Consider the following 25,726-nt stretch of genomic DNA (forward strand, 5'->3'; position numbering starts at 1 on the left):
ATGATACCCGTTTAATAGTTAATTGTTTAGTAGGGAATGGCGTTAGAGTACAAATAATGTTCTACTACTGCAAATTCAGGATCGAGACCAGGTAGAAACTTCCTTCCTTCGACAAATTTGTTTAAGTGGACAAGACCCGTTTAGAAGTAAGAAGTTTAGTAGGCGACGCAAGAGTATACATAAATATCAACTAGTGGTAACTCAGGATCAAGACCATATAGAAAGTTACTATCTCCAGCAAAGTTGTTCAAATGGATGAGACCTGTTCAGTAGTGAAGTTTAGTTGAGAATTAACTCACAACGTGGTGCCATAGTACAAATAAAATTCAAGTGAAAATTCACGCTCGATACCAAATAGTTCTTTAGTAAAATATTGTAATCGATTGAGACAAGAACTGGAGATGGAAATGGAGCATGTGATATGAAATTGATTTTTTTTTTGTGGACAGGTTAAGCAAATAAAAGATTTTTCTTTAATTGTTAGTGTTTAATTTATTGTTAGAGTTTAATAACAAAAATCATGAATACAAAATAATAACGAACTTAACATTTGCTGAGTGCAATCAGTCATATTCGGATTGACAACCTTCGCATTTTGCCACTATTGTTGGGTGCTTTCTGCAAACAAATCTGTTGCATGTTCCACAACGGATTGTGGTTGATGAGTTTTGCATCTGTCCTTATCACGATCCGGCAAGGGTTGGAAATCCTCCACTTCAACGTTTAGATGGTTGCGCAAAAAAAATCACATCGCAGGGCAGCGTTGGGATTTTCGATCGTCCCTGGGATGTGTTCCTTCATCAGACCCAAAGCAAGATGATTTAAGAAAATGCTTCGAGTTGCTTCTGCCTTGGAAGATTCCATATAAATAACTTTTACATTAGTTCCAGCGACATTCATTAGTACATACACAAAAGCTTGAGTTCAAAGGCGAGTTTTCCTTGGCGCAAAGTAAGCAGCACACATTTTATCGGTAGAAAAAGTTTATTTGTACCCTGATGCCACCTAGTGAGTTAATTTACACTTGGAGCCACCTAGTGAGTCAATTTTCAACTATATTAGGTACTTCTATATGAGTTTCATCCAATTGAGCAACATTACTGGAAACATGAATCTTCTATCTGGTCTCGATCTTGAGTTATCACGGAAAGAAGTTTATTTGCACTCAGGTGTCATCTAGTGAGCCAATTTACAACTAAACTAACCACTAATAAACGGATCTTGTCCAATTGAACAACTTTGCTGAAAACATAAAACTTCTATCTGGTCTTGATCTTGAGATATCAATAGAAGATGTTTGATTGCAATCTGGTGGCACCTAGTGAATCAATTTCCAACTAACCTAATCACTACTGAATGAGTTTCGTTCAATTGAACAACTTCATTGAAGACACGAAGCTTACATCTGGTCTCCATAATTAGTTAGGCACTAGCCTTTGCCACACGGGTATTGTCCAACTGAACAACTATGCTCAAGACTGCATCTTTCTACATGGTATAGTTCGAGAGCTATAACTGGTTATCTAAAAGGTTAAACATACATCTTAATGACGAATGAGAAAGATTTGGAATTACGGTTATGTGAAACTATTGAAAGATACAAATCTGATGCGCTGACAAAATTGGGCCATTTCAGTATTTGATAAATATTTAAATAAATATTTTAAATCCTTGATGTGTTTTTCCGTCGATCTTGTTTTCCGTGCTGAGTACCAGGGAGGCAGCTCTCAAATATGGACCCTACCATCGACCCATCAACTCATGAACCGAGGAACAACGGCTTTACTTCCCTTCCGAAGGAAGGCGTGATCAGAGATTTTATGCCTCAGAACATCCCGGCGGGGCCGATTGGGATTAAACTCAGGCTTTTTGGGGAATTATTTAAATAGATTCAAATATTTCTGAGCAACATGTTAGATTTCTAAAAGCTACAATCAAGTTTGTACAATAAGTGATTGGAGATAAATTCAACTTTTGGATCTAATAAAGTATTTCATTCCCGGAATCTTGGTGTGTTTGAAATGTATGAACATTTCAATGCTTACGAATATTGAAAATTTGCACCTACAATTCCTGGATCTTACCATTTTCTCACCTCCTACAACTCAAATTCTTGTTTGGGTTTTGTAACTGATCATTTTTCTATGCACAGATTTTTTTTTCAAATCAGGGGTTTATATTTATTACGTTTGAAGCCATTTTTTCAAACCCCATGGTATCAAAGATTCTTAGTCTAGATCCTCTAGGATTGTAATATTTTTTCGTGATTATTAAAAATTGGCAAATTTAGAATATTAAACATCTAAATATGGATTATTATAAATTAGCTCATGCTCAAGCTTTTTAATTCCAGCATCTTGTTTTAAATGTTGTGCTACTCTGGACAAGTTTCAGGCCAAATAGCACAAAAATAAATCATTTTTTATTCAAACTCTTCCAATTTCCAATTTACATAAGGGTTTGTTATGTGCAATCATTCACATTTTAGCAACAGTTCGGCCATTTTGTATCTTGGGATTTTTTTTCAAAATTGTGACTGGCATTTTTCAATATTTTTTTTTTATTATTGTCACTTTAACACTCTTGGGTCATCGGTGACTTGTCCGGGGGTGAGATTTGAACTCGTGACTTTGGCGTGAGAGGTTTGGATGTTAACCCCCCATTTTTCAATAAAATGTAGCACGAAAACGTTACTTCTGATCGAACTGACGTCTAAGACAAAGTTGTTAAGAAAAGTAAAGTCTTTATGGGAAAAATATACACGGTAACTTTTTTTTGAATTTCGAATAACAATTCCAGAAAATTGTTAAAAAATAAAATGTCTCAAAAATAATATCTTCAAAGGAGTGTGAATAGCAATTATTACACAAGAAAAATTTAATTTTTTTTTATTTTTTTTATTCAAGAAAAAAATGTCTATATTGTTCATGAGATCTGTTAAAACTCTTTGCAACATGATAATAATAGTTAAAACACTTCTTTTCTAAAGCTTTAAATCATCCCTCTGAATGTTTTAAGAATACATTTGAACAATTCCAGGCCTAATAGGATAAAAATTTAAGACTCGACTTTCTCAGATTTTCATGAAACTTTTCTTAATTGTGTGTTATAGGCAATCACTCAAATTTTAGTGAAATTTCAGCCATTTTGGATCTTGTTTTTTTTTTAATGGTGTCTGCCATTTTTATCAATAAATTATAAAACTTAAACGTCAGTTCTGATCGAAATTACGTCTGACACAAATTTGGTTAGAAAAGTAAAGTAGTTCTGGTAGTAGAATTTTTTAATTTTCAGTAAAAATTTAAAACAGTGTTAAAAACTGAAATAGGGGATTGGGCCCATCGCTAAAAATCTGCTATTTATCAAGTTTATCAAGATGAACGCGTCATTGGGACGGTACTAATGGCTATTTTTGGTCGCTATTGAAAATTTAGTCGATTGCTGAATGTATGTATGGTCCCAAATTAGGGGCATTTAGGACGACATTACATCCATTTCCCCTATCTCAAAAAGTATCCACCTACTGCTATATTACAAGTTTGGATTAATGAATCATACCGAGAAAAACTTTTAGAAGAAATAAAGTGCCACCCATGGGTTAACTGTCAAATTTGTTTTAAAGTATCACAAACAGATCAATTGTGCGTGGTACTTAAGGATTGCCCTTAGCTCAGTCGGAAAAGGCGCAGCTATTAAAAAAATTACCATGCAGGAGGTGGTTGGGGTCGATTCCCGGTCTGGTCTCGGGATTTTTCGGATTGGAAAATTGATCATCTTTCCTGGGCATAGAGTATGATCGTAATTGCCACACAATAATACTAATGCAAAAATTGTACAGGCATCGAAAATTCTCAATTAATAACTGTGGAAGTGCATCTAGAACACGCGATCTATGCGATACACAATAAGCTTGAAATGCGAAGTAGTAGTATAATACCTTCAAGGAGTTGTGGGCACGGCAGATAGCAGAACCGAATCGGCTCCCAGGAAGCTTAAGAACTCATAATGTGAATTTAGAATATTTTTTTACCATTTAAATATGTATGTAAAATGTAAATATTCGTAATTCGGCTCTGCAAAGTCTGGAAATTTGAGCCTTGAAAAACGAAGTGGATACAAGATATTGGTAGATGCTAGACTAATTTCTGCCATTAGCCATTTGCGTTGTAGAAAGCACAACAGCATATGATTGCTACTTTATGGCTAGTTCTGAAACCCGGTAGCCTCTTAAATTTACTGCAAATATCGATTTAATATATCCATTTATAACAAAACAGTCTCAGCTGAACAGTTCTTTGCTATTTTGTTATTCTTTGTACAGCGACATTAGTGCTCGAGTGTTTAAAGTACTTTTAATACAGGTTGTAATTGTATTCCATATGATTGGACAAATGGATGATTGTATGTCAACCAAATTTTTTATTGTCTTCAATTGTTTAATATTAGCCTTATGTAGTTAGCACTAAAATGACTGAGTCAGGTATGATTATTAGCTAAAGAAATACACATGCCGATAGGCACTAGATTTAACTTTCCTAATCTTATCTTATGAAACAACAACATGTGTATTTAGACCATAACTGCTATCGTAATCTTCCAGCAGTTCCAGAGTTTTATTGTATGTAATTAATTTTACGTGGTTCATACACAATACATAATTCATCCTAATCTCCCTGTACTGCAGGAGAACAAATATTGTTCAGTGCCATGTGTCTACAAAAACAAAACTCGTAAGTTGTGAGTTTTCTCGCAAATGTGTTATGCAGCCGTTTGTAAACAAATACAAGCTTATTTTAATAGGCAACTGCAAATGACGGTGAATTAATCTTACACTCATATACCGTCATCTACTTGTAACAATGCACTTAATTTTTCAGTGAGGCAAAACCACACATCATAGGCTTCCACATGTCTCTCGGTTCAACAGAGTTCAAATGAACCTCTGAAACCTCATAAAAACAACTTTCCCTTCCGTCGTTGCCCTTTCACCGAGGCCCGTTCCATATCGAGCTCTATTCAGGCCAAAGCAACGAAAACGCTCTTCGATCGGCCGTTCGCCTAGATTCAACTTACCCGTAGAATTTATGTGCATTTAGCAGCCGCAGGTTGGCGTTGCGTTCCCGTGGTTTAAAGTACTCCGTCGTGTAGCTATTGGACGTAAACCGGTGGCTCGCGAACAGCAGCAAGATGCACAACCCGCTGATGGCACACACTCCGATCAGATTTATGCGCCGTGACATTGTTTCCCGTTTTCTCTCGACAGCCACTTTCTCCTCCATAAACTTACGAGATCAAAACAAGTGCACTTTTCTCATTCACTACAACTCTAATTGTGGTCGGATTTGTTGCTATATAGGTTTATTGCTCTTCTTGGCCACGCACTTGTCACTTGTCACTATAGGTAACGATGATGCGAAGAACAGATGGTATTTCAACACCAATAACCTACTAGAACACACCCTTTTCGGATTCTAGGAACACTAAATATTCGTCTTCACGCACTATGACAGCATAAAATTAGATTAATTAGCCACCCGTGCATGCTGGTGGTTGCCAGCTCGAAGCATCCACTTTCTACTACATATAGGTAACCATTTGCATTTCTCCTTTACAAAACTGCACTTTGCTATATAGATCCCATTCAGCACTCCCGATCACATACCGTCAGACGGAATTCAGTATCTCAAGTACCTGGAAAATACGACCCGTTTCTTATGGCAATCGCAAATACTCCAACGCTATTATCATCACTTTTCGCCACTCGATTCGTCAAGAATCGCACACAATATACATATCCACTCACAGCAGACAGTGGCACACCGAAAAATCAATGCCCACACATTATTATACCGCGAATGCACCACAAAGCACATCCAACACTCTAGTTTAACCCGCGAGTAGCAACACTACAAATTTCGCGATGTTGAAAGCGCGACGGATGGAAGTGAATTGATTGCCAGTTTCGTTTCCGATGTTTTCATTTTCCCAGCATCAGGCGACGTCTACGACGGCGATGAATGTTGCATTTTTATGCTGCTGCAAATGAAACTGCGAAAGACAACAACAGCAACAGTTTGACAGGGCTGTCAGTTGGATAGGTTGGAGAGGCGGGCGATATGTAAAAGGCCGCTTTACGAGCGAGGATGCCCGCCGTACAGCTGTTCAACTCGTTTTCACTGTGGGCTGAGTTGGTGCTCGCTATATGCTGCAAATGAAAAGGGGTGGAATAGCATACACAGCAAAAAAAAATGTAATATCGATCAACGTAATTCAAGCTGATGTATGAAATAATGATGTAATAGCAAAATGCAGATACAATATTACATCAATGGATGTTATTTTGTTCGCAAAATCGATGTACATCGTACAATGTGATATTACAAAACCGATGGATTGACCTGGTTGCAGCAGTTTCGATGTAATATTCAACAACTTTTTTTGCTGTGTACAACCGGCTTTGCTGTGGAATATAATGCGTCTGCATCGAGACCCAGGAATGAGTGGGGCAACTTTCACCTGATATTTTTTTCTCAGTACTCCAGTAGATACATATATGGGATATAAAATTAAAAATAAATCGACTCGGCGTTTCTCCAATTTGCATGAAACTTGACATAATTGGGTAATCATTCACATTTGTGCAAAAAATCGTCCATTTTGGATCTTGTAATATTTTTCAAAATGGCGTCTTAGACAATTTTCAATAAATTGTAGCAAATCAATCAAAATTACGTCTTAAACACAGAACAGAAAGGGAAGTGCAAACAAATCTATGAATCAAAAAGTGGTTCGTTTTTCTGCTCAACAAGCAATGCGTTGTGGTAGCGTTCCACACGGGCTTTCTATGTGCACTCACACTATCATAGCCTGCTGCATATCTTAACTGCAGGTAGAAGATGCCTTCTACCGCTAGGTGCGCTAGTGTTCGCAAATGACAAGTGGAGCCACTTTCTGAGTTCCACTCGTGTGTCTTAAACCAAGTTGCTAAGAAAAGTAAAGTCTTTCTCAAGGGGGGCGACACATATTAATCTCATTTTTAGATGCTCCCACTAGCGAATCAATCTTCGGAAAATCTTCGTTAATTTCTCGCATCTACTTGCATCGCGCATCATCTTTTTGCAGGAAATCTTCTTTCTATCTACTCAGCTTTCACGCAGCTAACCACAGCAAAACATATTCTTTCCTGCATCGTAGATAGATTTGCTCCCCTCGGTATTTCTGGGAAAAAATATAAACGGTAAATTTGTTTAGTAGTTTTGAGTAAAAATTCAAAAATAGTGTTAAAAATTGCAACATATCAAAAGGTGTATCTTCAATGTTTATAAAATATGTTTTAAATACATTTTGGAGAATTTAAAACCATGAAAATTGACAAAAATCGTAGAAAACCAACATTTAGTCATATTTTAAAGCTTTTTTTAAAAAATTTATGCAATTTTTTAACAGATGACGATTTAGGATATCTGAAATGTTGTTTCCTATGTAAAAAATAAATTTAAGAAAAGTTAGAAACAACATTTTTTAACAATCAGTTTTTGTTCTAGGAGTTTTGTTAATTAGCATTCCTCCAGACCCCCTTCACTCTTTGGATTTTTTTTAGAGACAGATAACAGCGCCAAACGGTTTGTGACGTGACAACGTTGAACTACAGCGTTGGAAGAAAACACGCACACCAATATCTATACATTTACGATCCCACTCAACTGAGCGGACGGTACAGCGCAAATCAAAACACGAAGCGGTGTCATCATTCATCGTCTTCATTCAGCTTCGGCTACTGCCGTTTGCGTTTGCTTTCACCGGCGTTGACAAATACTTCCTACGTTATAAAATAGGAAAGTAATGATTATTCCAATGTAATTTTTGAATAGAATGCGTGCTGCGTTGGCCAAAGAATACGGTATATTTTATTACGTTTAGCAATGATTTCGATAATTTCCAGTGACTGGGGTGTTGGAATAATTCTTTATAGAGAGTGAATGCTTTTCCCATGTTTACATCTATGCTTATTAAGATTCTTTTGAGCACCAGCTCCACAAATCATCAATTACTATTAGAGATTTGCATCTTACTGATACCGGTGGTATAATGGAAACTCTTTCGCTCGAAAGCAAAACATATTACAAGCACATCATGATGCGCGCTTGGATGTGTGATTGTTTTCTCAAGTGTTTCTGTTGCGTATAAAGTGGTAATGATTGAACATCAGAACAATCACAAACAAGTAAGAATCTTGCTATCGCAATATAATGATGAAGACTTCGAGGATGATATCGTCCTCTTTCCTCGGCTGATCATCAACGTCCGCATTGACATCTATCATGCTGACACCTGTCAATTATTGAGCTCCCGTGGTGAAGTTGGCGGGGAACTCCCAACAGTTTCAATGTGCACGCAACAGATGGTACTGCGATCACATACGGGTGGTAATTATATGCCTTGTATGAGGAATTGATTAGTGGGATATCTTGTTAATTAGATATCTTTGATTTCTCCATGGTTTTAAATATTGATAAGATATCAAAATAATAAATTTGAAGGTTTGAGATATTTTACTTTTTTAACACTTTATTGAATGAAAATATTCCATGTAGGGTAGGTGAGCCAGTTTTGGGACTAGCTCCAGTATTTGGTCTTAGCGGGAATTATAGCTAATAATAAGATAAAATTGATATATTTGGCTTTGACCGTATTTCAGCAGAGTAACATGTATCACCATGCCTCAATTCAGTAGCTTTAAAGTGATTTCCAAACATTTCTTGTCTATATGGGTTGCTTTCTTAGCCGTCCTTGATTTGTTTTCCGTTGATCTTGTTTTCCGTGCTGAGCACCATTGCTACCGACGCCAGGAATGCAGCTCCTAGACCTGGACCCTACCTATCGACCCATCAACTCATGAACCGGGGACCAACGGGTTTACTTCCCTTCCGAAGGAAGGCGTGATCAGAGATGTTATGCCTCAGAACATCCCGGCGGCGCCGACTAGGATTGAACCCAGGCCTTTTGGGGTGAGAGGCAATCACGCTTACCACTACACCATCAGCGCCGCTTTCTGTTTCACGATGTTTTTAACAAAACATAGAAAATTTTGATGATCTTAATGCTTAAACGTGAAGATAAAAGGTAAGTTATTATCACGAGTTACGAACCAATACAACATTTCCCTTTATTTTATGATATTATAGTGCGGCCAAAAACTGGTGCATCAAATTATAGTGTGCGCTTATTAGCACTAGTGTTGTTGAGTGGTAGTGACAGTGTCAATTTGTTTTTTGCTACACTTCCATTTCTCCAAACCTAGCCATATAAACTTCCTGGTTATCGAAGAACAAAACTGTCATGCGAGGAGTCCAGGACCCACTGATCTGTCTAGAAAGGAAATCATTTCTCGTGTCCATCGGCGATCAGGCTAGTCTTGATGAGGCATCGCCCTAATCCTTTATGATGGATCTACACATTGAAGTGTACCAGTAACCACATCAAGACTCCAGAACTAATGATACGCTTTTCTATGAAGATTAGCCGAATTAAAGATGTTACCCCAATCCCAACAGATTCAACCAACTGGCCGGAAGGAAGGTCGCAGTGGTCATCTCCTGTAAGGCATACTGCCTGTCCTTGTACAGATAATGTTATGGGTCTTGAATTTCTTTATCTGAAAACTCGGAGACAAACAACGACTGCTAAAAGATTCCATATGTGCATACAAGTGGAGGGATCATTATTTAATATAACTATCTCAAGGCAAATCATATATCTGCTTATTTCTACCATCGCGACTATCCAAAAACATTCACTACAGAGCCATTCTAGGGTTGGGCCCTGCATCCTCTGGAATGGTGCTTCTTTTATTGATGTAAAAATTCTTTGACTGTCCAACCTATGGCAATATAAATATTATACCTTTAGGAGTGGAATAATCTTCAAAATTAATCTTTTCTTAATACAATTCTATAAATTTATTAGATGAATTTGCATTGCACCTATGAGCAATGGAGAATTACTTACTTACTTAAGGGTCCTGTGCACCACCAGCGGTGCAAAGGGCCAACGTGAAAGACTTCCATCCTGGGCGGCTGCTCGCTTTTGCCTTGACCTGGGCCCAGGTCAGATTCCTATCGACTTGCTTAATTTCCTTATTGAGGCTCCGCCGCCATGAGCCCCTGGGTCTGCCTCTGCTGCGATGTCCTGCCGGATTCCAATCCAGCGCTTGCTTGCAGATTTCGTTTCCGCCCCGTCGAAGTGTGTGGCCGACCCACCTCCACTTTCGCTCTCGAATTTCTGTTGCTATCGGCTTCTGATGACATCGACGATGGAGCTCGGCATTCGAGATCCAGTTGTGAGGCCACCAGGCACGAATTATATACCGCAGGCATCGGTTGATGAAGACCTGCAGCTTTTGAGTGTTCTCCGCTGATACACACCACGTCTCGCTGGCGTATAACAACACAGATTTCACGTTTGAGTTGAAAATTCGGATTTTGGTGCGTTGACTTATCTGGCTGGATCTCCATACGTTTCGTAAACTCGCAAAGGCAGCCCTAGCCTTTTTGATTTGTGCACCTATGTCGCTCTTGGTCCCACCGTCCGACGCTATTTGGCTGCCAAGATATTGGAAACTTTCGACCTTCTCTACTGTTTACCCCGCTACCGTAAAGTTGGAAGGGTTGCCCGTGTCGATATCCAACGATTTGGTCTTGACGTTGATGGTGAGACCCACCGCAGAGGAGCGTTCGGCTAGGTCATTGAGCTTACTCTGCATATCAGAGCGCCGTTGTGCTAGTAGAGCAACATCATCAGCCAAATCGAAGTCGTTGAGATGCTCCATGGTGATAGGCTGCCAAAGCAGCCAACGGTTCGGTACACGGCCAATCGCACCTACCATGATCTCGTCGATTACGATGAGAAACAGTAGCGGTGATAGTATACATCCTTGTCTCACACCAGCGACTACCCGGATAGGGTTAGACAAGGCTCCGTTATGCTGAACTCTGCACGTGAAAGCCTCATACTGCGCTTCGATGAGGTTGATGATTTTATCCGGGACTCCCTTGCGTCTCAGGGCACCCCACAGATTCTCGTGATTGAGACGGTCAAAAGCTTTTTCGTAGTCAATGAATACCAAATAAAGGGACTCTTGGAATTCATTGAACTGCTCCAGGATGATGCGGAGCGTGACAATATGGTCCAAACAAGATCTTCCGGCACGGAATCCTGCCTGGAAGAATGCACTGTTGAAATAATCACTACGGCCAGAAACTGTAGCATTCCTAAGGCCAATAAAGGAACAACTGATGCCAAAACTGGCACTGCATCATTTTTTATAATTATTATGATGCAAAACTAACAGATTTTAAACCATTTTATAAATCAGAATTAATTAAACATCAATTTAGTGGTAACGGCGCCGGTGGTGTAGTGGTAAGCGTGATTACCTCTCACCCCAGCAGGCCTGGGTTCAATCCCAGTCGGCGCCGCCGGGATGTTCTGAGGCATAACATCTCTGATCACGCCTTCCTTCGGATGGGAAGTAAAGCCGTTGGTCTCCGGTTCATGAGTTGATGGGTCGATAGGTAGGGTCCAGGTGTGGGAGCTGCCTTCCTGGCACGTCGGTAGCATTGGTGCTCAGCACGGAAAACAAGATCGACGGAAAAAACAAACCAAAGGAAATCAATTTAGTGGTATTAGTTGCCAAACAACAAGAGGGCCTCTATTTTATAAAATGTGCAAACTAAAGATGCCTACTAACTAGTGCCAAAACTACAGTCTCAGACGTCATCTCGATCAGAAGTTTCGTGCTAAAATTTAGAGAAAAATTACAAAACCAGCATTTTGAAAAAAATTCAAGTATCAAAATGGCCGACTTTTTGTATAAATGCGAAGACTACAAATCAAGAAGACTGGCAACTCTGACAAAAATCAGGAGACAGCAACGGCAACGCCTCTTCTGAGCAAAAGTGGAACCTGTGTATGATCGAGTGTATGATGGGGTGTGTTAATTCACGAGTGCATTAACATGCATATGTAGAAATAAATAGCTGTCAATTATTGGTTTTGTTTTGATTGTAGTAAAAAGTGAAAAGTTTCTTTCTTTGCTCTATGCTTTTTTTTTTCCTTTGGTTTGTTTTTTCCGTCGATCTTGTTTTCCGTCGGTTCAATGCTACCGACGTGCCAGGAAGGCAGCTCCCACACCTGGACCCTACCTATCGACCCATCAACTCTTGAACCGGGGACCAACGGCTTTACTTCCCATCCAAAGGAAGGCGTGATCAGAGATGTTATGCCTCAGAACATCCCGGCGGCGCCGACTGGGATTGAACCCAGGCCTGCTGGGGTGAGAGGTAATCACGCTTACCACTACACTATCGGCGCCGTTTGCTCTATGCTGACAACGAGTAAAATACCAGCTGAAATTGAGGAGATACGTATATAATTTTTTTTTTTGAAAATTAAAACTATGGCAATGCTGCCATTCACAATGATGGTGGGACCTTCCTCGATCATTAATTTGCCATCTCAGAATTATCTTTCACTTTTTCTAAGCCCTTTAGTGATGCATTTATGGGTAGTGGTTAACATCCATGCCTCTCACGCCAAAGTCACGAGTTCAAATCTCACCCCCGGACAAGTCACGAATAACCCAAGAGTGTTAAAGTGACTATAATAAAAAAAAGCCTTTGTGCTACTGATCTTAGGGGGTGGGGGCAGTCACTACTGGCTACGCCTATGAACTCGTATGGTACATTAGTAAAATGCAGGCCCGTTCTGCATGGAAATGGCACCTAGCCACAGTGGTTAAGTTAAGTTGTGACACTCGGCAACTTGGCACAGTACTTGCTGACTATTTGAATGTCACTGTTGTTATCATTCTCTGTAAGGGGCCGGTCGATTCCAAGAATTGTTAAAGCATACAGAAGATAACTATCCGGTGGTTTCATGTTCTGACAACATCTAAAATGGAAATATATTCTGTATCAATAGGAACCGTTTGGGATTGTAGTCCTTCAACCTTTCATTTTCATTTTCTCCGACATTAGATCCCGCTATGCCTTCCGTTGGATCGTGATGTAGGTACCGAACCTTGAATTTTCAGCAGCTTCCGAATGATGGTAGTTTACTCCATAGTGGTGGAAGTTGCCAATTCCTTGTAATTGATTGCTTCCAACAGGCAAAATAAACAATATTTCGATTTCTCATTCACAACTTAAAGTTATTTTCACTAGGTATCGATCCGAGTTTCAATCCTCTACTTGATCCACCGTGACAAGTTTTTCAGTTTGGAGTTGGAAAACCACTGGATACAAATTGCCATGAAATTTTGTACAGCAAAGCAAAAACAACAACGAGTACCGTATTATGATTATTCGTTTCGGTGACATTAGGTCACACACACACACAGTCACTGTTTATGATCAGTCTCACTAACACTTGTGCTTCACAGTTCCACCTTTGATTGACAGAGGCACTGTTATCAGTGACGTTTGACATTTGTATGGGAGAAGGGAACAGTTGCAAGTCTTCTTGTTTTGTAGTCTTCGATAAATGTAAATGATTATGTAAACAATTATGCAACATTTTATGAAAATCGAAGAAAGCCGAGTTTTGCCTATTCGTCATAAGGCGTGGAACGATCAGTAATAACGTTATAATTTACGAGGGGGTGACACATCTAAATCTCAATTCTAGATGCTCAAAAAAATCCCACACTAGCTAATAAATCTTCTTTCATTTTGCGCATCTACTTGCATCGCGCATCATCTTTTTGCAGGAAATCTTCAGAATTGTGATAAATCTTCTTTCCATCTACTCAGCGTACGCTCAGCTAGCCACAGCAAAACACAATATTTCCTGCATCGTAGATAGAGTCGTCCCCCTCGATAATTTATTGATTTGAGTTGCAGAGTGATTTGCTGGTGATAATATTTGCTTTTGTAAACCCTTGAGCGTTTAGATCTCCGATAACGATGTTGACGTCATGGCTTGGGCAGCTGTCGTATACTCGTTTCCGCTGCGAGTAAAAAGCGTCTTTATCATCATCATTGTCTCTTCCTAGGTGAGGGCTATGCACGTTTATTAATAATATTGAAGAAACGGCCCTTGATCCTCATCTTGCACATTCTGTCGTCGATTGACCACCACCCAATCACGCGCTTTTGCATTTCACCCATCACGATAAAAGCTGTATCCAGCTCATGTGTGTTGCCGCAGCTCTGGTAGATGGTATAACCAACCGGTGGAAACTAACGATTTTAAATTGCTTCACTACTTGACTAGCCTATTGGTCCAAAGCAAACCGATTAACGTACCCCATTCTAGTCGAAATTCTAGTACTACACTATGTTTGTTTTGATTCGCTATGAAAGTTTGACAGATAAAATGAGGGGTTCGTAGATTTTCCTTTGATTCGAGGGGTGTATCGATTAGCTTGGGACCGAAGATAGTACCAGAGCTGAGCCAAAAAGTGAGCACGTTTCTTTGGGACCGTCTAGTCTTAGAGTTACCTCTATGGTTGTACCAACAATCAATACGAAACTAACGATTTTAAATTGGCTCACCACTTTAGTAGCCTATTGGTCCCAAGCAAACGATTAACGTACCCTATTCTAGTTGAAATTCTATTACTACACTATGTTTGTTTTGATTCGCTATGAAAGTTTGACAGATAACATCAGGGGTGTGTGGATTCATGCAGAACATGCAGGGGTGAGTGAAATAGCTTGGGACTGCTTGGGACCGTTGTTCTGGTACTGAGTGAGCCAAAAATAATAATGATTTTCTTCGGGACCCAGTGGTCTTAGAGTTACCTCTATGGTTGTACCTACCTTATTTGATGCTGAACTTCAATTTGCTTTGAACTGTTTCTCATTTCCATATATTTTCTGAGTTTTCTTGAGGTTCCGCTTAACGATTGCCCAAAATGTTTCAATTGGGTTCAGCACCGGCGAGTTTGGAGGGTTCCTGAGCCATTTTTCCGTAGTGACAGGTCTGGCCAAAACAGCACGGAATAACTGTGTTTCTTCCAAAAGGCAACAATCGTTTTTGCAAACATTTTTTTTTCATAAATATCTTGGTTGACAATGCCAGTTGTCACGAAAAGGTGCAATCAAACCAAGTACTTTTTCAGTATTTTTGACAATTTTATCTGCTTGAACCTTTCCTTTTCCGGAAGCCGTGTGAACTCTTAACCTGGGAGCTTGAAATCCGGCTTGATGAATTTTTCAACGTTGCGTTATTCTGTTTGGGAATAAATTGGATATCGCTTATGCGCGAGCAAAATGTTAATTCGTTGTTCCTCTTGCTTCGACGCCATTTTGACAACTGAATGGAAAATGTCAAAAACAAAATAGATACAACATTCCATACACACAGACCAACAAAATGAGGGTTGTTCATTAAATTCACGATTAAAAAATAAATCGCCAAATTTGAGTCGACCAATTTCTGACCGTTCCACCCTTTATCTTTATTCTCCTTTCAGTACTCGCACCGTTGTACAAAGTACAACACAAAAATTAAATTTAAAACTTAACATATTTAATACCCATGTCCGATAGACCAATACTTGAAGAATATTTTGTACAACATCAGGTATCAAGAAGCGTCCTCAAGGTGAATTTTTAAATTTATTTTTCGTTAAGGGTGTCAATATAAATCGAAAGAGCAGTGGGAGCAAGGCGTCATAATATTAGCTTCAATCGACAGAATCGATACGACGAAGAGACTGCTAGCTTTATTTTTCAGTTGAAGTCGAACAGCTTCGCAGCATTCAAGAACCTCAGTCGGCGTCTACAAAAAAATTTTCCATCGCCTGTCTCTCTTTCTCCCTTGGCTTCATTGGTCATTCTTTCAAGCTTCAGTGAAACGGACGATTGAAAGTGCTCTCGAATTTGATAGTTTCGTCTTTCATGAAAAACATCAACAAATGGGGGGGTAATGCAATGAGCTGGATTACCGAGGTGAAGCAATCACTCACACAACCACTGTACGATACACGCAAGTACACGCAAGTAGTGACGTCACTACTTGCGTTTACGTTGATTTTTTGGTTTACTAATACAACCTTATTTCACGATCTGCGCCACCTCTCTCTGTACCTCATTGGGGGTAATGATCCCAAATACACAAGGTAATCCCACTCATTGAGCAGCGGGACCTTACGATTAATAGGGAATAGTCAACATAATGCGCTTTCATTTAATAAAAACGTCAAGGGATCATTTCTCAATTTTCTATTGAAAACTGTGCTCGTACTGGAAAATAATAAAGAAAACAACATTTATTTGGGAATGTTGAATTGTCTATTTTTACAATGATTTTGTTCTGGTTTCGTTTCTTCTTCCTCAATTAAAATATTTTTGCTAACCTTTAATATGTCTCCTCTGTCTTGTCTATCGAATCCTCTCTTCTTCACCGTTTTTATTCTAGTGCTGAGTACACGAAAGTTGTTGCTCTGTTCAAAAATTGCATGACCTTCTTACAATAATATCGTACTGAGTATTATTTCTGGTTCGCGTTCGTCTCCTACGCTGATCGCATTTTTTTTTTGTTTGTTTCCATGTCCTCCAAAATGTCAAAAATGGCCAAAAGGTGTATGCACGTGATTGTGAGGGTGGCTGCCACCGCCGCCGCAGTGCTCTCATGTGGCACTCCCGATGAATGTGATAATTATGGAAAATAATTGTCGTTGATTTATAGCTTTTGTTTGTATACTTCCAAAAGGGAAAACTATGAATTTGTGAATCGTAGTGTGGTTAGATTACCAGATAGGAGAAATATTGCCTAGAAAGCTTGTGCCTATGCCTTAGAGCAGAGCGCGAAGAGAATTGTTCCGACAACAAAAATGTACAGGAGTTTGTGCGGTGCTTTCGTTTACAGAGGGGGATGGAGGGGGCGGGGGAGAGAATATATCGGAAATTGAGTTAAGAGTTTGTGGAGAAGACTATATTGTCTCTAAATTAGGCACTTTCCTCTATTATAAAAATCGATTGAAGCATTTACGCTAGTAGTCTCTATAACCGGGGATAGGGAAAGAAATCGATTGCACGTTGACTTTCTAGGAATATTAGCAGTTTGATGGGGTAGATTCTAGTTAAGAATTAATTGGAAAATAAAGCAATGTTTATACAATGTAGAAACAATCGCACTGTAATGCTGCTACTTTTTTCTTTACTTCTAAAGTACTTTCCTCCAACTGTTCTTAATTTCACAAGCTGATGTGGAATTCACTTCTTTTATACAGGTTGGTTTGTTCGTTTTTTCTGTTAATTATTACGATGTCCACATGATTTCATATTTAACAATTCTATCTACATCATTATGTCAAAACCGTACTTTATACTTAAATATTGAATGGGTTTCCTGTTTTCAAATTCACGTCAGTGTCGCACGTCTTTTTTCCAAGTTTAGTTTTGTTGGATTCAGACCCACGTGTAATTGCGGAAATGCTCTCCAACTTCCGATGAGTCTCTTTTGTCTGTTTTCGTGTTTCTTACGATATTTTTTTTTTTTTGCTATGTTCAAATCACATTTGAAACGGAATTTTACCTCGATACCCTGTAAAATCATGGTATATAAAATGGAATCTTACTCTTGGTTGGTTGTTTTTGTTTTTACTTTAAAGTTTAATTTTGATTACACTTTTGTTCGAAGAAAGAAATATTTCACGTTCGTTCCACTTTTGCTATACGATTTGTTATAATTTATGCAAAGATTATACAAAAAGGTAAGAAATATTTACTTATTATTTCGTTTGTGCTTGTGCTTCTAAGCGAAGTATGTTAATTGAGATGCACGATTTCAGATTTTTGATTATTTTAACCGAATTTTTTTCCAAAAAATAACATTTCTTTGCCTTGAAGGGAAAATTCATTCCGAGTAAGTTGTGAATTTTATTCTCTAAATAAAAAATGAAAAAGTTTACATGTGTTTGTTGCTTTCAATTTTCATTGTTATCACTAAAGACGACTATCGTTTCAGGATAATTCTTTGGCAGTAGTTCTCTCTATTTTTATTGGTATGTTACTCTTCTTTTCTTCTTTATGTTTGTTTTGTCATATAAATCTTTCTACAACCGTCTTCAAAACTATCTAAAAACTATATTTACATCCATACTGTTCGTCTTCCACGAAGTACATTTGTCAATTGTGTTGTGTTTGTTTTGCTTTTCGTTTACAGTTGGACACTCTACGGTCTATAGAATGTGCCGAGTCACATCTTTGTTCTAATTTTTCTAATGTTTCACCACTCCCGTGTTAAAGCCATTAAATTTCTCTATGTTTCTGGTTGTTTCAACGGAAAATTCGAATAAACTACCGGAAAAAATCTAAAACAATTTCAATAACCTACACTCCACTGAGTGTCTTCTTCGTGCAATAAAATAACGGAATGTGAAAACCGTGTACTGTTTAGCCGGGCAGCTTACTGGTCAAAGTTTACCCACTGTTAATATAACCCGGGTGGACACTTTTCTATTGAAATCTTAAATTGATATGAATTAGCATGTATGTCATGAGGTCGCATATCAAGAAATAATACCGAAAACATCCTGATACGTGCATGCCAATCAAAGACTCAAATATTAGTATTTTGATATTGATTTTATACCGTAATTGCTTAATGTGGTATTGAAGTGATACTGCGGGAACAAATTCCTGACATTATTTCTTGATAAGGTAACTCTTTTGTCATGTATTTTTTTGAATCTTTGAAATTTCATATTTTTTAATGACTGAGATATTTAATTCTACACGGAAAGTCTGTCACTCGATCTTGATCTTACCGTTGAAAATGTTGTTTTTATCAATTGTCTTCAACGAGTTGCAACTTTATGAATTGTGCGTTTTAAGCCAACTCGTGCATAGATGCCATTTGAATTGTGGTACGATGGATCATCGTTATTGGTAGATAGTCGTTTAATTACTTTAAATTTATGAAATATCTTAAAATATTAAAATATATATCATGGATGGGGAACTTTGCATCAATGAAGTATTGATTCTTATAAAGATTCGTAATATAATTCTCGTAACCAAAAACTCATTCGCTCGAACCAACAACACCATGTAAAAGAGTAGATCTTTTCCAACCCCACAACAAACGTTGATTTGCCTTCATGAAGTGCAGAAAACTTTCAATTTGCTTTTTTAATGCAATAGGGGAATTTACGTATTCTCGTCAATCTAAGCAGCGTTCGCGCTACTAACAGCATATTCGCAGCATCACGCACACATATGACGTCTGCTGCTTGCTTCTCTGTCCAATCCTATCGACAGAATTGTCCAAAACTGTTTGAAAGCTTTTTTACAGCGCTCCAAACTTCTAAGGTGAGTGTGACCATTGTCGGCAACCTATTTTTCTTCGGCAACCTTTCCATTTGACTGCGTGTTAATCAGCTGTTCTATTATCGGCAACACGAAATTTGCTGCATTTTGTAGTGCGTATATTTCATTTAAAGAACAATCTGGCACCAGGATAGCTCAGCCGTAAAAATGTAAAGGGAGGAACGGTCAAAAATTGGTCGACTCATATTTGGCGATTTTTTTAATAGTTCATTTAAAAAACTTGAACACCCCACATTCTGTGGGTGTGTGCGAACGGAATGTTGCCTCTATTTTGGTTTTTGGCCAATTTCCATTCAGTTTGTTGTCAAAATGGAACAGCGTATCAAAGATTTGCTCGCGCATAAGCGAAATTCAAATTTTTCCCACGCATATTGATTGCGTTATAATGAACGATGAAACATACGTCAAGACGGATTTCAAGCAGCTCCTAGGTTAAGAGTACGACTACCAGAATAGAAAAGGATCAAGATAAGTTAAAGCAGTAAATGTTGTCAAAGTTCCCGAAAAAATACTTGGTTTTGGCAGGCGAATTGCCCATGTGGGCTGAAAAGCGAAATTTTCGTGACAACTGGCATTGTCAACCAAGATATTTATGAAAATAAATGTTTGCAAAAACGATAGTTGCCTTTTATGAAGAAACACAGTTTTTTTTTTTTTTTTATTTATTAAGGAGAAAAAAAGAAACACAGTTGTTCAGTGCTGCTTTGGCCAGACCTCTACGGGAAAATGGCTCAGGAATGGTATACCGCCAACAACGTGCAAGTCGTAACCAACGACAGAAACCCTCCAAACTCGCCGGAGCTGCACCCAATTGAAAAATATTGGGCAATCGTTGAGCGGAACCTCAAGAAAACTCAGAAAACAGTTGTAAATGAGAAACAGTTCAAAGCAAATCGACGTTCAGCATCAAATAAGGTTGATACAACAGCGGTATAGAATCTGATGGAAGGTGTGAAACGTAAAGTCCGACAGTTCGCATTTGGAAAATTGGAAGCTTAATCAAATAATTTTCCTGTATTTTGTAGTCATTGAACTTCAAAAAGAAATAAAGTTTGATCATTTATACAGTAAAATAATCAGGGGAGATCGAAGTGTGCTCTGCTTCTATAAGGACGTGAAAAATTTCCGTGTCAAATTATAGGCTTAATTTTTTTCTGTCATTGATTTTTTCATCGCGTTTTAGCCCGAAACAATGTGCCACTCGATAACATAGTTCTAGAAAGAAAGTTTAGTGCAAAGCAAGTGCAAGTGATCGGGTAAAATGCATTTCAAAGTGTTTTTATCAGCATCCTTTTCGTCAGAACTGTTATTAGGCAAATGGCAAGTTGGCCCGATGATTATGCTTGGATTGGAGGCGGATTGTGCAAGAGTTTCTTTGAAGATCCGATGGAATGGTTTGAAGTGTTGAGCTAGAACTAGGAGATGCAACAGACTTCCAAGTTTTTGCTTCACGGGCAAACCATCGTTCACTTGGTGAGTTCGTTCCTGTTTATATATCACCTGTTTCGGTTTCTACAACTTTGTCTTAGACATAATTTTGAAGAGCCGCTTTCGTGCTGTATTTTGATGAGAAATAAAATGTCGAGTGCGCTATTGTCAAAGGTTGGGAACGAGTGGGTATGGCCAAGTTCCAACATAGATTTACCAATTGGTTCATTCGGCAAGAGAGTCTTCTTAATGCTTTTTTTTTTCTGGTTTTAGACGTTTGATGTTTTGTACCTCAAAGTTCCTTTTTTGTGATCATGATTTGCATGAAGAATTTTTTAATTAGTTTGGAAATAACCCGGAAAAGTCTTGGAAGTGCCTTTGGTTTAACAGTAGTGCAGCAGGTCAGTAAAGGCCCACGCACATGAGATCCGGATCGTCCGGAAATTTACGTCAACGCAACGCAAGCGGATCTAATGTGGATGGCCTTTAAGAGTACAAAATTAATTAAAATGACTGAGATCTTCCCTTTACTTTCATTTATATGTTTTTAAATTTATAATATATTTTCGTTCTATTACTCTTTACTGACGTGTTCAGCGTTGGAAAATTTTGCGAAAAGTTCGTGAGTCATTGTGAGTTTTAGCGAAATTTTCCTGTAGACCTGATTAGAGACCCGTTTTTTTCAGTTGTTACACAAGGGAAAATAGAACTAGGCTTCCTTCCTCCTTTTCCTTTCTCCTACGGCCTTTTATTCCATTTTTCTCTTTTCAGAAAGCGAGTAATGGCGGTATAACCAACAATCAGTACGAAACTAACGATTTTAAATTGGCTCACTACTTGACTAGCCTGTTGGTCCCAAGCAAACGATTAACGTATCCCCTACTAGTCGAAATTCTATAGTACTACGTAATGTTTGTTTTGATTCGCTTTGAAAATTTGACAGATAAAATGAGGGGTTATTGGTTTTTCCTATGTTTCGAGGGGTGAATCGATTAGCTTGGGACCGAAGAGAGTATCAGAGCTGAGCCAAAAAGTTGAGCACGTTATTTCGAGACCTTCTAGTCTTAGAGTTACCTCTATGGTATAACCATAAGCCATATAGGGCTAAGACAAGAGTTAGTGCTCATGTCCCAACCACTCGAAGAAAATGGAGCATCATTAATTTTTTTTTTTTAGATTAGATACTCCCAACAACCAATCATTTTTAACAACGGAACGTACGGTACGAGATGTCCACGTTTCATTCATTTATTGGGTTGTGAAGCATCGTGTTTAAATCTTTGAAATTTAAAGCCTGAGATTTGGGGCTGCTGCACGGCCTTTGAATCTCACTCAAATTTGAGATCCGTGTACTCAAATTCTCAAAAATTACGGTCACTCGGAATTCCGCTGGAAACTGAGGGATATTTACTCATATTCGAGAAATATTTTACTCAGTCTATGACTGACCGTGGTATAAGTGAATTTGAGGAAACGGAACCCAAATTTAAATGAGATTCAACGACAGAGTATAAAAAAAATCAAGAGAAAAGAGTGAAATCCATGTTTAATTTAGAAACATTCTGAATAGATACGTGTAAAAGAGAATGATCATGTAAAGAGTTTTGAGTGAATTACTAAGGTAGTTAAAAGTTTTAACTTTTAACCAGGGGTATTTTACGGCTGTCAAAACCCCTCAATTCAATTTGAATCCAACATGCCGTCGACTTTGACGTTCTTCAAGTAACAGGTAGGTCTATGGGACAGGTTGCTTCGATATTCCATCAACATGCATATTTCTAAATATGGCTCAGTAATAGCAACCGGTGGAAACTAACGATTTTAAATTGGCTCACTACACCCAACCGAGGGATGTAAGATTCGCTTACAATTATGTGGGATTCATCATCAGAGGATGTTAGTGGAGACCGCATGAACCGAGGATGCGATATACCTAGCTGCGGTCCAATGCAAGAAAATTGGAGACCGAAAAATGTAGAGTGTATTAGCGTATTAGTGAGGTAAATTATTTATGTCGAAAAAAATAGGAATCCGATTGCCGACTGGACTCGAACCAAGAACGCTCCGATTATCAGACCTGTGCTTTCTCCACTGCTCTCTCCATGCTCCTGAATATGGATAGCCTAAAGCAAACATGAAGCGCTCATTTTCTCGCATACTCGACTTCGTATGCTTTTTCTGCTGGAGAGATTCGAGGCAAGTGTGTGGGTCGTTCTACAATGTTCTACAATGTGCGTCGTTCTACAAGCTTACTGGTACCGTCGAAAGCGTAGATGGAACACGAAATGAAAAAGACAAAAAACCATTACATCGCCTGTAAGGTCAACTTCTAACATTCGCTGCGATGTTCATGAACAGAGGATGATAGGAAACGGAACTAACATTCATTGTAATAGATTTTTGGTTTGCGTGTACTTGAGTAGCCTATTGGTCCCAAGCAAATCGATTAACGTACCCCATTCTAGTACTACACTATGTTTGTTTTGATTCGCTATAAAAGTTTGACAGATAAAATGAAGGGTGCGTGGATTTTCCTATGTTTCGAGGGGTGCATCGATTAGCTTGGGACCGAAGATAGTACAGAGCTGAGCCAAAAAGTAGAGAACGTTTCTTCGGGACCTTCTGGTCTTAGAGTTACCTCTATGGTAATAGCATAGAGGTAACTCTAAGACTAGAAGGTCCCGAAATAACTTGCTCAACTTTTTGGTTCAGCTCTGGTACTCTCTTCGGTCCCAAGCTAATCGATTCACCCCTCGAAACATAGGAAAAACCAATAACCCCTCAATTTATCTGTCAAACTTTCATAGCGAATCAAAACAAACATTGCGCAGTACTAGAATTTCGACTAGAATGGGGTACGTTAATCGTTTGCTTGGGACCTATAGGCTAGTCAAGTAGTGAGCCAATTTAAAATCGTTAGTTTCGTATTGATTGTTGCTAAAACTTCATGTTAGATAGCATTACCAACCAATTCTGAAAGTTCCAGATGGTTTTGGCTCTGTTTGCCATTCATACTAACTGAGACTGGATCGTCCTCTACCAATTACACATTGTTGTTTGCTTAAAATCCTCTAAAGCAGTAAGAATTTTTGATTTAAAAACCGTATGAGAATTATTCTCACGACTGTTTGATCATTGGACAGTGACGTGTGATAGTGAGAGAACCTGTTTTCTCATGGTCACATGACGGCCGTGATATTTACCAGCACTGGACTGGATCGCCCTCCGAGGTTGAAAGTAGTTCATTACTTGAGTTGAGTTGAGTTCATAAGTTACAGAGAGACTTCTGATCTATACCTGGCTCTTCATTATGATTGATTGAAAAACTAAATACGCACCTACGCTATGGTGTTGTAAGTTTGCAAAGTCGATCTCTTCGTCGATGTCACCGTGAAGTGACACTCGTAATAAGACTAGAAAACTCGTATTCGTATTCGTATGAGCCGAATTAGAATCTGGGAACTTGTGTTGCACAGGGTAGTAGGATCATCTGCACGTCCATACGATCTTGCGAGGCTGTGGCTAGACAGCAAATTGCTCAGGGCCGTCAAGCGGGAACCGCTGAGCGCACCAAAACTCACTCTGTAGCGAGCCAAATTTTCTAAATTCATCAAGACTTTACAGTTGACCGATCGGAAGACCACCGATCGCACCGGGGCCTCTTGCGATGAACAAATTAAGCTAGTGAGGTGAATTTCCGTGCAAATCAAATTGAGTGTCACCTCACTAGTAACAGAGAGTCACACGACTCGTAGAATAGGCCTGCATATAGTCACACGACGTGACTTTTTTCACCTCACAAGTAACAGAGTCAAACGATTCGCAGAATAGGCATTTTTTTTCCTCTGTTCGGGACCTAACACCACTGCGACCAGTAATTTGATCTATTGTAGTATATCCCGTGTCCTTAGTTTAGTGCATGTCGTATTACTCCATCATTATTGAAAAATGATGAAGTATTCGATTTTTTTACAGTTATCATGCTTGCATTTATCGCAAGGATCCGACTCTAATTAAAAGGTCCCGCTATTTATACCCTTCAGAGTGTTGAAACACCCTCCAAAGGCGCGCCCCTTTGTCGGTCAAAATTGGATTCCTTAGCAACAAAATTAAGGAATGATAATGATCATGCATCAGATAATGATAATGACCATGCATCAGAACCCTAGTCTTAACCACTTCAAACTAGGGAACAGTGTTTATGTAGTTTATGTAGTAATGTAGATGAAGACAACTAACTCATTTTTTTTTACCTTGTTTCAAGATCATCCTCGGTAGACAAAGCCGAGTCTTGTCACTATCAACAAGGCATAAAAAGTAACAAGGACTAAGATGTGTTCCTTGCATTACTGAAAAATCATTTTCCCCTACTTTGAAGTAGTCAGGACTATTTAGGAATCGGTGGTAGATCTTACATCCCGTAACGTACCATGAAAAGGTGATCTACCCACGTTACGGGGCACGTTAGGCGTTAATGACAAGCAATACTATCTGAGAAAACACTCGGGGGAAAACGAGAAAAATTCTATACCGGAAGATCCTCGGCAAAACCGATATTCGAACCTGGCCGAAAACCCCTGTGATAACCGTTTCGTCTTTATTGATTGTTCGGTGTTAGGTCATTAAGCTGAAGTACGTTAGGCTGGATTTTCACAGCGAATCAAATTATATGGACTGAGTATTGTTAGTTTGATTGGATTCATGAGGCAGAAAACACTTACAGATTTTCGAAATGTGACATGACATGTGACAATCCACGAACTTATTGGGCTTTACATTGGAGTAAACAAAGGATTCATTCTTAGAAACGATTAGCAAAATGTCAACGCTTGACAGTGATGCCATTTTACATTATATTTTTTTTGTATTCTACTTAACGTGCCAAACAGTGTGCCATGCTGTGTTTCGGCACAGTGTGCAGAGTGTGTGTATTACCCCTTGGAGAAAACGCTATCTAA

The 25,726-nt window shown here is 38.8% G+C and overlaps 1 protein-coding gene across 1 annotated transcript in view; it reads right to left on the reverse strand.

Moving 5' to 3' along the window:
- Positions 1 to 6,001, reverse strand: part of LOC135703879 (carbohydrate sulfotransferase 5) — a 95,325-nt gene extending 89,324 nt beyond the window's left edge. The window contains exon 1 of the mRNA XM_065225241.1: positions 5,074 to 6,001. Coding sequence (XP_065081313.1) covers positions 5,074 to 5,279 — 206 coding nt within the window. The 5' untranslated portion in view covers positions 5,280 to 6,001. The remainder of the gene's footprint in view (positions 1 to 5,073) is intronic.
- Between the last annotated feature and the right edge of the window lie 19,725 nt (positions 6,002 to 25,726).

The sequence above is a fragment of the Ochlerotatus camptorhynchus genome, unplaced genomic scaffold, assembly GCF_037179485.1.
Source record: "Ochlerotatus camptorhynchus isolate MF236.1 unplaced genomic scaffold, CSIRO-AGI_Acam_v1.1 ptg000222l, whole genome shotgun sequence".
Lineage (NCBI taxonomy): Eukaryota > Metazoa > Arthropoda > Insecta > Diptera > Culicidae > Ochlerotatus > Ochlerotatus camptorhynchus.